This window comes from Montipora foliosa, chromosome 7 (genome assembly GCF_036669935.1).
Source record: "Montipora foliosa isolate CH-2021 chromosome 7, ASM3666993v2, whole genome shotgun sequence".
Taxonomy (NCBI): Eukaryota; Metazoa; Cnidaria; class Anthozoa; order Scleractinia; family Acroporidae; genus Montipora; species Montipora foliosa.
In genome coordinates, this window is record NC_090875.1 from 37,470,973 (window position 1) to 37,484,413 (window position 13,441).

At 38.1% G+C, this 13,441-nt stretch overlaps 1 protein-coding gene across 1 annotated transcript in view; it reads right to left on the reverse strand.

The window, feature by feature from the left end:
* Positions 1 to 6,082, reverse strand: part of LOC138010212 (protein sidekick-2-like) — a 77,657-nt gene extending 71,575 nt beyond the window's left edge. Inside the window, exon 1 of the mRNA XM_068857151.1 lies at positions 5,983 to 6,082. Within this exon, the coding sequence (XP_068713252.1) occupies positions 5,983 to 6,043 (61 nt within the window). The 5' untranslated portion in view covers positions 6,044 to 6,082. The remainder of the gene's footprint in view (positions 1 to 5,982) is intronic.
* Between the last annotated feature and the right edge of the window lie 7,359 nt (positions 6,083 to 13,441).

A 13,441-nucleotide genomic window follows, 5' to 3' on the forward strand; every position in this document is an offset into this window, starting at 1 on the left:
CTACACTTGGCGTAGTACGCACTCAGTTCCAGGATGCATATACACTGGTCAAGCCAGATACGCTGCTGGAGCATGAAATTTTGAACATTGTTCAAGGTTACCGTTAACAGTACCTCGGGCAACATTCGCGGAAGCTGCTAAGTGTGTGTTGTAAGTGTGTGCATGCATCTGCCCCTTTGTGGATAGATCTTCCCGGCAGGCTCTCACAACAAACCTTCAAAACGCCGGGACGAGCTGAGCCTGCTCCCGCTGGCCTACGATAGTACAAATTCTCGCTCAATCTAAAACTGCACCGACAGATCGGTTATTTAAGTCATCAGTGCTGTGGTTAAGACGTTCTTGGTTTAGTTGGAGACCTGATGCCAAGCAACTTTGATTTCAAAATAGCTCTGGTAGTTATTACTTAAAGGCACTCAGTCATATACGCTTTCGCAAGGCTCAGAGTCAGATTTCGAAAGAAAAAGGGCTCTTTAACCTTAAGGGAGTCAGCTTCGTGACAGTCAGTGTAATTATACTCAGCATAACTGGAAAATTTGCTTTCAAGTGATCAAAGGTCGTCCTTGCAGTTCCGCTTGTAAAATTACGTTGCACTAGACTGATTTTTTCTATTATCACATACTGGGCAAAATTACTGAATGCTGATTGGCTGAGACAGAGGGCATTTTTTTTCTTTTTCACGAGGACACTTTTAATAATCAAGAGGGCATTAATGCTTGATCCTGATTGGTTAACAGTCGCTTATCCACAGCAAGCGAAGTTACAAAATAATCTTCTTCCAGATTCCGACTCTGATGAAACTGGTTAATTTTTTTTCACTTACAAAATACAATGTTAAGCCCTATTTCTGTTGACATTGTACGAGTTGTTGAATTTAACTTTGACCGAATGAAAGCGTGTTAAGTTGATTGTCATTTGTCGCGGCATTAGAGAACGGACTTCTCTAAATAATTTTGCCCTTTATGTCATAAACATGTAATCGCAATGTACCCTAGTGCATTTAAGGATTAATTTCACTTGTATTTTCAAAGTTCTCCAAATATTTATATACCTTTATTAAATTTTTGAAAATACGCGTGCATTAATCCTTAATTGCCCTCAGGCTCATACGATAACATATACTAACTAAAAAAAGAAGATAGTCATTCGGACCGGAACACGAAATAGATAATTTAGTCGATCGACAGTTCCTGGGCATCGTTTCTAACTTATACATATCAAAAGTTGTTTTCCCTTCTTTTTATATTTCATTTTTTCTTCAATGATAAAAATGCTATCCCCTCCACTATTTAGTGTAAAAACGGAACCCTTGCCTCCCTTGCCTTAATAGACCCAACTAACAGATGGCAAGGCAAGAATTAAAGGCCTTGTATTGGATGAAAATTGACTGTTACTCAATAAGAACTGTTAACACATCCGAGTTATTTCCTTTACGTCAATTGGTCAACAATTTGCATTAGTGAAGAAACCGATTTGAATACTATCAAAAGCTGATTCGGTGTCCGACCATATACAAAAGAGTACTTTCAGCTGTCAATTAGCTATAGTACGATAAGTTTCACGCCACACCACGCCATATTGGCTTCGTCATCCCTTTTCAAGGGGTTTTGACTGAACAAGTCTTAAACTTGTCTACAACTTATTAATTAGCCAATATAATGGCATGAACACTTACAATTATTGATTTACGTGTTCGAGAAAAACGAATTCGTATTTTAGTTTACGATTCAATATCAAGCCGCAAAGTGAACAAACTGACTTGTAAGTGGGTATTCCATTTTTGGGTCAAGTGCGTCCTTAATGGTAGCGGTTAGCTCAAGTGTTCGGAATGTGCGGTAAGCTATGCTGTTCGAATTTTTCCTCGGCCCCAGCAAATAACCACCATTCGCTAATGAGGGCCTCCTGAAGTTCAATTCGCATCCTGTCTGGGGTAAAATAACTTGAGAAAAACCATTTGCAATTGACTTATCTTTTTAAGTCTAAAACGTAGGCAAGTTAGTTGTTCTTAGTCACCCGTGTTACACAATCTAAATGGGTAATACCCATGTAATCTAAATTTAGATCAGTGGGTGTAAGCCATCTCAGATGATCATCCGAGTCATCCAAGCAACTCATTAAATATGCGTTTCCTCTTTCACTTCAGTTACATGGAGTCTACCCTATCGGCTTAGAAATTTTCTCGTCAGGAAAAAAAAAAAAAAGGAAAGGAAGGAGGCTTCCTATTCTAGTGATGTCATAAGGTATTGTTCACGAAATAGCTTGCAAACGCATTTTCGTGCTACCGGTATCTGATCAAGGTGTGCCAAGGACTTATGTCGTGGATTGCAGACGTTTCCAATGAATTTTCGAAACAACGTTTGTGGTCACTCCAAAAGGTCCCCGCTCCGCAAATGTCAGGATTATATTTAAGCTCAAACCAATGTATTAAACACAGCTTCTAGCAGCATAGTCTCGCATTTGTCGGTATTCTAAATAATAAGTTATATTACACTTCTCGTAGTTCAAAAACTCTTAAATTTGAATGAAATTATGTCTGACGTTTCCCATGAGGACCGTATCGATTTCACATTATGATTCGACTTGTAAAATGAGACCGGCCTGACAGTGAACTCAGACCGGGTCTGGCTTCGTCTCGTTGGCTAGACCGAGACGAGAAACTCCAGTCTGAGTTCGTACCGGTCTCATGAAAATCACAACAAGTCTCAGACTGGGTCCACAATTTCAATCCTGTGTACGTTTGGGTCAGCTTAACATTTATTGCACAAGAGATATCATTTTGTTTCGAAACTGGCACCAAGCATTTCGTCACGGTTTCATGTAAACGGCTGCAAAAATTATATACCGGTAGAATTTCATACAGGTCTGATTTCGTCCCTGTCTCATGTAAATATCTCCTTAGTCGAAATTAGAATGGTTTTAGAACACAATAAGCCGGAAAAAATCATAAAGATTACTCACATTTAAAAGTGACTTGATTTACAGTTAACAACGTGGTTTTTAGAGGCTCTACTGTCTGTTTGCTTTGAAATAGTCTTGAAATTCTGCAGCAGTTTGCAACTAATATCAAGATAAGTTTGTTTCGCTTACCTTCGTAAAACCAGCAAATTAGGAGGTAAAAACCATAAGAAAAAAGCTTAGCCATCATTTATAAGCAGTGTTTGCACAGTCTGCTTCTGTCGAATTATTAATCTTCTTCCGTTTTGTCCTCCGTCGTGATCAGATTGATTAATTTACTCAAACAAAGCTCAAACGGTCTGAGACGGCAAAATCGTTTATTTCAATAAACAAAGACACACTAAGAAGAAAAGGAAAATCCAGCGTTTCTATGGAAAATAACAGATTATGAATTTAGAAACAATGGAATTCGAACGGTTTTTCTTTTTCGTTTTTTTTGTTTCATTAAGGCATCGCTAAACTTGCATGTGCGTGCCTATCGAGTAAGATTTTTTGGTGTGGCAACAGATTAACCTTTCCGCATTGCAACGTAGCTTAGCTACTTGAAACTAATAATTGCAGCAATGCTAGGCTTGATATAACTGCTGGAATTTCGATTTTTTTGAGGCGTCAGCAACTAAAGATTGAATTGAAGGTTTATGATATATTTTTGCCAACGACAGTTCTCTGAAGATCAATTCAGTTACGAGAGACGAGAAACTAAACACGAGGTCTTCACAAGCAAGCTGTTTAATTATTGTCACATTGGTTGAAGAATCAGAAACAAAGAAACAGAAGCTTTACGAAAAACCATAACCTGCTATCAGGTGTATACTTTTCTTTAGAGAAAGCGCGCAAAGGTACGCTTTATACAATTTCTTAAGGAGTCGTCTGCCGCGCACCTGTCGAGAGTGATGTTATATTGTATCATGGTATAAATGTAAGCCAATTTTACCGGAAATTACCTGCACGTTGCGATTCAAGGAAAGACGACGAAAGCAAAATATAGAACTCTACTTTGAATATCTACGAAGTCATACTTTATCCATACAATCAAAGCTACTAGTATTTCTGCAAATCTCGCTTGAGACTTGAATGATTAAAAAGCAGGGTTAGCGAGCTTAGAGGCCCCTGAGCCCATGTAGAAGTCATGGAACAAAAATGAGGAAAAATACAAATATGGCAACTGAAATTCGATTAACTCTCGAATGTACACTCGGATATACAGTGGACTTGCGCCGAGGATATAAAGGCGGAGAAGGAGAAGAAGAAGCTGCATTGAAATCCTTCCAGTTCTGTCTGAGTCAAGTTCTTATCTGAATTCCAGTTGTCTCAGGCCCTCGATATCCACATTTTGCTGATGGATTGCTGTTCTCCCGCAGGAGAAAAGTGTCGCGCGAAGCTAATTCAAAGTTAATAGATGGGAATAGTTATGAACATCGACCAAGTTCTTTATTACATGTTCTTTCTCTCCATGACCGTACACAAAAAATACAATAGGTGTCTTATTCTGCCCGAGGAACTAGCAAAATAAACGGGTCAGTTACTTAATTCATGCGTAAACGCAGAACAATAAGTCGAAAGGTCGTGGACCTTCCAACATAAACCTTGATATATTTAATGTTTGCTCATTTGAATTTTGCTGAAATTCTAAATTTTCCCTATATGAACTATAATCAATTTTTTCCCAAGCAGTATTCATTTTCCTTTCAGTCAGTATATAGCGTTTAATTTGGACATACGCTAATCGAAACAGGCTGGTTTAAAAGCTGAAGTTGATATCAAAGACATAGCTAACATGATTTAGGGACCTCCTAAGTCCCATTGAAAATACCAACAAATTAAGATAATTACGTCCACGATAAGAGCGATGCTCATTCGTGCTGTTAGGAGTTTTTATTTTTTTATTATTATTATTATTATTTTTTTTTTTTGCCTTCCTCAATTAACTAAGTATAAAGTATACCGACTGTAATATCATGATCATAATAACAAGAAAAAAAAGGCCTCCAATATCGACGTGACAAAGAGGGAAGTTTTCGTATCTTAAAACGCTCCAGAACGTTCTAGAACTTTCGTAGAGGCAATGTAGGAACAAGTGAGCACCTTACTACTGATTTCTTTAGTCGATGCAACAACCGTTACTATAAATAACGACATGGCAACTGAAATTCGATTACACTCGAATGTACACTCGAGTCTACAGTGGACTTGCGCCTCGGACATGAAGGCAAAGAAGGAGAAGAAGAAGCTGCATTGAAATCCTTCCAGTTCTGTCTGAGTCAAGTTCTTATCTGAATTCCAGTTGTCTCAGGCCCTCGACATCCACATTTTGCCGATGGATTGCTGTTCTCCCGCAGGCGGAATTAAGTATCGAGCGGAGCTAATTCAAAGTTACTAAACGCAGAAAAGAAAGTCGAAAGGTAGTGGGCCTTCCAACATAAACCTTGCTGTATTTAATGTTTGCTCATTTGAAGTTAGCTGAAATTCTTAACTTTTCCCCTATATGAACTATAATCAAATTTTCCCCTAGCAGCATTCATTTAGTTCAGCTTAAATTTCCTTTTACGAAAACGGAAAATTTAGCGTCATAGAGCAAACTGACTACGATTTAGTAGCGTGAAGCTCTTTGAAGGCAATTTGGTGAAGCCTCCATTTTCCAGAAAAAAAAAAACAGGAGCGGAATAACACCAGTTCAGTTTTTCCTACTCATATCATGCTACCGGTGCCAGCTAGTCGAACTGATGATCTGAACCTGCTATGCGCATGGCCCTGACATTTCTTTTCCCAGCAACAATCATCTCTCAGATTACGAGAGGAGAGAGGAAGACCCGATACACCTTAACATGATCTAAAGACATCATTTAGTCCATGTTTCCTTCAAAATAATATACGATTTGAAAAAAGCGGCATTTACAAGTACAAAAGATACAACTTTTAAATTCAGTTCCGTTTCCTCTGTTGTGCCCGTCTTCAAGAGTTCTTTCCTTTTCAATATAACTTGCCTATAGCTCAAAACAAGTAGCACCTAGGAAATATTGCTATACTTACCTTGATAAAGCCAAAAAATCACGATGCAGAGACCTAAAGTCCTGAGAATGAGCTTTGTCATTGTAGTGCTAAGAACAGTAATCTGTGCACTGTCTGCATGTTACGTAATCCCGCGTTCAATTTATTCCCCTTTTACGTCACGTTCAATAAACTATAAATCAAGGCAGCTGCGTGTTAATTAGGAAAATTAGCCAATGACATTGCCTTATTTTCGGTGCGATATTGTTAAAGTCTTGGATAGAGTAAAATCCTACTGATACTAAGTTTTGAGCAAGTCGTGTAAATAAATCTATTATTAGTCAACCTGACCCTGGTTTTTCGTAAATCATGGCTAGACGCTGATATCCCCCCACTTATGGGCGCTTTATTTTAGTTTAAGCCGTATTTATTTAGGAGGAAGACTGGAGCTGTTTATAGTGCGCTTTCACATGACTTCACGGCAGCTATGTTTAGTGTCCTTGAAGATAGCAACAAATTAAGATAATTTCGTCCAGGATAAGGGTGATGCTCACTCGTGCTAATTGGAATTCTTTTTGCCTTCCTCGATTAACTAAGTGTAAAGTATAAAGTATAAAGTATCTCCGAGTTGAATGGGCATAACTAAAGCAAGGGCAGTTTTCACTTACTAAGCAAAATTTATGATCAGCAAGATGCGGCATTTAAATTGGTCAATTTAATCATGATATTCTCCACGCTCGCGAAAAGCAGTTTTTGTATGGTTTTCGTTGAAGACGATTAGTATAAAGACTTCATTTCCTTTGCGTTTTTACGACTCTTTTCGAGTTTCTGGTCGTATCACAAACAATTTGAAACAGATTCCGCATTTCATTCCGTTAGTCAAATTATATAACGTTATTACAAATGGCTAATTTACAATTTCATTTCTTTAAACATTGTGACATCGTTTTCATGAATCGTCCGTACTTTTGCCTCGTTTAAAGACTTTTATGTCCTTTCCACAACAGAACTACCAGCTAGACATCGAAACTAGCTATGATATTGCAGCATTTGCCAATTTTTTCTCTCTGTTGCGGTGTTCCACACACTCAATGTCTCTCTCGTTTTGAGTACTTTAGGATACTGTGGATTGTGGTATTTGCCACATTTTTCCTGCTGTTGCGGTGTTCTACACTCTCTGTTTCCCTCTTTTTTCAGCTACTAGAAGATTCCTTTTTCAGCATTTTTGTTCCATGCCTTCTACATGGGCCCAGGGGCCTCCAACCTCGCTAACCTTGCTATTTTAATCATTCAACTGTCAAGCGAGATTTGCAGTCTGACTTCGCAGATATTCCAGACAGAGTTCTATATTTTGTTTTAGTGGTCTTTCCTTGAATGGCAACGTGCTGGTAATTTCCCGTAAAATCTGATTAGCTCACATTTATAGCATGACACATGATAACATCACTCTTGACAGGTAAGGGGCAACCGACTCCTTAACAAATTGTATCAGGCGCACCTTTTCGGATCCTCTCTAAAGAAAAGTACGCCTGATCGCAGGTGAGTAAAAACCCCAAACCATTGTGTTGCGTTCGACACATTTTTCTTTCAGTCAGTAGATAGAGTTTAATTTGGACATACGCATTGCATGGCAACTGAGATTTGAGTGCCTCTCGAATGGTCATGCACTCGCATCTACAGTAGACTTGCGCCGAGGGCATGAAGGCGAAGAAGGAGAAATAGAAGCTGCATTAAAATCCTTCCAGTTCTGTGTCAGCCAAGTTCTTATCCGAATTCCAGTTGTCCAAGACCCTCGATATCCACATTTTTCTGATGGAATGCTGTTCTCCGGCAGGAGAAAAGTGTCGCGCGGAGCCAATTTAAAGTTAATAGATGGGAATAGTTATGAACACCGACCAAGTTCTTTATTACATGTTCTTTCTCGCCATGACCTTACACAATAAATACAATAGGTGTCTTATTCTGCCCGAGGAACTAGCAAAATAAACGGGTCAGTTACTTAATTCATGCGTAAACGCAGAACAAAAAGTAGAAAGGTCGTGGACCTTCCAACATAAACCTTGGTATATTTAGTGTTTACTCATTTGAATTTTGCTGAAATTCTAAATTTTCCCTCTATGAACTATAATCAATTTTTCCCCAAGCAGTATTCATTTTCCTTTCAGTCAGTATATAGCGTTTAATTTGGACATACGCTAATCGAAACAGGCTGGTTTAAAAGCTGAAGTTGACTTCAAAGACATAGCTAACATGATTTAGGGACCTGTTAAGTCCCCTTGAAAATACCAACAAATTAAGATAATTGCGTCCACGATAAGAGCGATGCTCATTCGTACTGTTAGGAGTTTTTATTTTTTATTATTATTATTATTTTTTTGCCTTCCTCAATTAACTAAGTATAAAGTATACCGACTGTTATATCATGAGCATAATAACAAGAAAAAAAGGCTTCCAATATCGACGTGAAAAAGAGGGAAGTTTTCGTATCTGAAAACGCCCCAGAACGTTCTAGAACTTTCGTAGAGGCAATGTAGGAACAAGTGAGCACCTTACTATTGATTTCTTTAGTCGATGCAACAACCGTTACTCTAAATAACGACATGGCAACTGAAATTCGATTACACTCAAATGTACACTCGAGTCTACAGTGGACTTGCGCCGAGGACATGAAGGCAAAGAAGGAGAAGAAGAAGCTGCATTGAAATTCTTCCAGTTTTGTGTGAGCCAAGTTCTTATCTGAACTCCCTCGATATCCACATTTTGCTGATGGATTGCTGTTCTCCCGGAAGCGAAAAGTGTCGGGCGGAGCAAATTCCAAGTTAATAGATGGAATAGTTATGAACACCGACCAAGTTCTTTATTATATGTTCTTGCTCACCTTGACCGTACACAAAAAATACAATAGCTGTTTTATTCTGCCCGAGGAACTAGCAAAGGAAACGCGTCAGTTACTTAATTCATGCGTAAACGCAGAACAAAATATCGAAACGTCGTGGACCTTCCAACATAAACCTTGGTATATTTAATGCTTGCCCATTTGAAGTTTGCTGAAATTCTTAACTTTTCCCCTCTATAAACTATAATCAATTTTTCCTCAAGCAGCATCCATGCAGTTAGTTCAGCTTAAATTCCCTTTTACGAAAACGGAAAATTTAGCGTGCTAGAGCAAACTGACTACGATTTAGTAAGGTGAAGCTCTTTGAAGGAAATTTGGTGAAACCTCAACCTCAACAAGAGAGGAATGAAACCAGTTCAGTTTTCGTCTACTCATATCATGCTATTGGTGCAAGCTAATCGAACTGATGACCAGAACCTGCTATGAGGATGGCCCTAACATTTTTTTTTGCTGGCAACTATCATCACTCAGATTCCGATACACCTTAACATGGTCTAAAGATGTCATGTAGCCCATGTTTTCTTCAAAATAAGATGAAATTTCAAAAAGCGGCATTTACAAGTATAAAGGATACAACTTTTAAATTGAGTTCCGTTTCCTTTGTTGTGCACGTCTTCAAGGGTTCTTTTCTTTTCAATATAACTTGACTATAGCTTAAAACAACTAGCATCAAGTAAATATTGCTATACTTACCTTGATAAAGCCAAAAAATCACGATGCAGAGACCTAAAGTCCTGAGAATAAGCTTTGTTATCATAGTACTAAGAACAGTAATCCATGCACTGTCTGCACGTTACGTAATCCCGTGTTCAATTTATTCCCCTTTTACGTCACGTTCAATAAACTATAAATCAAGGCAGCTGCGTGTTAATTAGGAAAATTAGCCAATAACGTTATAACAATGATAACAATGATATTATTATTTGATTAACATGTACCATTTTGAGGTTGACTTGAAACAAAATTGATATCCTCATCACCCACAAAAGTAACATCTGCTGTTGGCATTTTTTTTTTTTTTTTACTTTTTAAGGGAAACTAGTGAGCAGCACACAGCAACTGATCTTGTTAACTTTGTTTATTATTCGACCGGTTTCGTCTGATCAGGGATTCTAACAAGATCATGTGTAAAGGGAACTAGTTTTATACATGAAGTTATAGTACAAAAGCACGTTCCAGTAAGGGTGTTATCAGCAAAACACCCACAAGAAATACGCGCAAGATATAACGTAAATCCCGCAAGTGAAACCCTGCCATAAGAAAACAAAATTAAGTGCATTGTTCGTCGTTGAAATAACGAAAAAGTGTACTTTAAAAATTAAAAAAATTAACGTTCAGAAATAATTATTGCAATATGCAAAATTCTGATCAGGTATACCATAAAGTTATTACATAGCTTTGGTTGTTGTCAGAAGGTAAATATAGCACCAAAACACAAATTTGCTTGGCAAAAAGTGAAACACTACATGATGATACAAATTGGAAATTTTAAGGGAAGATTTTCCCCATTTTACCTTGCTAGTTGTGTGAAAGAATATCTTAAAGAGTCAACAGTAGTTAACAAACATATTTTGCAAGAGAAAGTCGAGAAAAGAGTTGACCTGTGCGGGAATAATGTGTAATTTCTTTGTTTTTACAAAAAATAAAACCCAAACTTCCACTCTGTTCTCTTGTTCTTGCACAATTGGATATTTACTTTGCCCACTGGGTGGATTATAACCACAACAGTTAGATTGCCCCTCATGAGAACAAGACAGTTGAGCACTTGGGATGCTGATATATTTTGGTTCCGGGCTTTAAAGAGACAAGTCAATGCCATTCCACATCTTGCTCAGATGTTTTGAGAACATTTCTAGGGTTAAAGACCTTGGTGCCACATACTGTTGTTACTAAATTATACAAAATGTTGGCCTTTTCTTTGATCTCATTTTCAAGAAACTTTTCCCGCGAAAATTCTGCCAACTGTTCTATGTACTTCTGTCTGAAAACTGAGTTTGAACTTGGTTTGCAAATGTAGTCACATTCTTGGCCCGGGGGTGGGGGTGGGGGGAAGTGGGGATACTTCCTATTAAGGACGTCCACACCAAAATCTTCCTACGGTGAGATTTTCTTCGTTTCTCGCCTAGAGTTAGGTCATGAAGTACTTGCTCCAAAAATGAAAAAAAACATGGGGGTCACCCAAAACAAACTTTCTCGAAGTTTTAAGCACGCGTCATCTTCATTTGATTAGTGTTTTGTATAATATTGTTTCCACGCAGGTCCGCACTTTTCGCACGAGGACGAAAATACTGCTCTTTTTCACGAAAGTAAGGGAAAAGAATTTCAAAAACAGGCATTCATTTTGAACTTAAGTTCGTAGGGTAAAAAAAAGCCCCATTAAATTTACGCAACAGTTCGTCCTCAAGTTTTCCAAACCTTCAGGCACTACTCGATCAGCTACCTTTTCCGGAGCTTTTCCATCCTCCCGCTCACTTCTCTTTAACGTTTTATGATGATCCGGAAATAAATGTGACATTCTCTTGTCGGCCTGGAATTTTTTCCCCGGCGTTTTTGTCGCAATGTAATTTTAAGTAATGCTTGAAAAATATTTATGAAAGTCAAGTAGACTAGTGCACGACTGACAAAACAACGCGAATATCAGTCGTGCAGTAGTCTATTTGACTTTCGTAAATATTTTTTAATCAATTTTGACTGATCACGATCTTCTCTGATACAACACTGTGCTAGTCTTATCGTCCACGATTTCTGCAAAGGTTTTTTAAAACCTCAATTTCACTAATGTTCGAAGTAATGCGTGACATATTACAGTCCCGTTACCTGCGCAGTAACGTTACACAAAACAAACAATTAGCGCGAACGTCCTTATGGGCTAATGGGGATGTGCCGCTGGATGGGGTCGTATTTCTGCGACTGTCTTGACTATAATGGGGTTGCATTTTCAACAGAGTTCCCGACAGAGTTACTAGAATGGGGTCGCAAATTGTTGAGTTTTGGGGTTTCCGAAGATTCTGGCTAGTGGGATTTAAATATGGAAAGATTCGCGGTAAAAAACAGTTGTTGAAGAAAGAACTGTAGCGCTGTTGATTAATATTTACTAGTCGCATTATATTCCGTTTTGAAATTACATACAAAGTACATTTTTGTACCGCTCGTGCCTGAAAGAACATGTATGGTTCTTTCAGGCACGAGCGGTACAAAAATGTAACCGAGCTCAGCAAGTATATTTGGAGTCTAAAGGAACAGAACATCAATTACCAGATTAAGTGGAAAAAAGTAAAGCAAGCTAGGTCGTATTCTAATGCCAACAAAAAATGTAACCTTTGCCTATGGGAAAAATATTTCATAATTTGTAAGCCGGAAATGTCGACACTTAACCATAGAAACGAAATGACATCAACCTGTAGACATTCTAAGAAATTTCTGTTAAGTAGCGCGTTCACCTAAAATAGTCTTACCCGTTCGTTTAGCGCTTTTGCCGTCCAATCACATTTTGACACGTTATGCTAGTAAGCATTGTTCCCCACTTTCAAATTTGTATATCTTTACATGTAACCGTTATTGTTGTCAGTTGCCTGATGATTGCTTCATTAGAAGCATGAAACTCCGAGTAGCAATTACATGTTTTTGAACTAGTCCGACTCCAGAAATTCATCTTTATTCACAGCTCTGGTTTAACCATCGACCACTTTTATAGCAGATGAAGTCTTCAGTTTTTCCACTGGCAGTCATATATATATATATATATAATGAAATGACGTGATAAATTGATCATCAGCTAAAAGGGCTCAATGGGTTTACCAGAGCTTTGAATAGATACGTAGACTTGAACTAGGTCAAAAACATTTATCTGCTACTCCGAGTTTCATGCTTCTCACGAAGCAATCATCAGGCAACTCTAGTTGCCTGATGATTGCTTCGTGAGAAGCATGAAACTCGGAGTAGCAGATAAATGTTTTTGACCTAGTTCAAGTCTACGTATCTATATATATATATATATATATATATATATATATATATGGATCTTGATGACAGCAGGCAAGTTAAAATTTTAAAGAAAACGACAACACTCTTAAATTTGCAAAACATGTTTCGACAGAAACGTACAAAGCGTACAAAGCGCTTTGTAAATCTATCAACTGAAGATGACAGAAGTTTCTGTCGAAACATGTTTTGCAAATTTAAGAGTGTTGTCGTGTTCTTTAATATATATAAATATAATATATATATATATATATATATATATATATATATATATATATATCTGAGCGAATTTGCTAAAAGGTAGCTACTGGAGTTTTCGCTTGAGTTCAAGCCATTGTGGCCTCTCAAAATTGAGGGGGCTTGCCGTCAAGGCCTGCTTTGCCAAACAGCCCAGGGACAGTTCTAACTCTGAGTTGTGTGTCAAAAGCACAGGGCTGGGGGGGGTTGCTGCTTTGAGACTTTAACTGCAGTTGTTAAGTCAGACTTTACACTGTAGCATGCCTTCATTGGCAATTTTTCCTGGACTAGTCTAGGCTTCAATGATAGTTTGCTTTTGATCACCAATTAGAGTGAACCCACACTGTGGTGTGGGTAGGTGATTGTTGGTTGTCTGACCAAAGCACA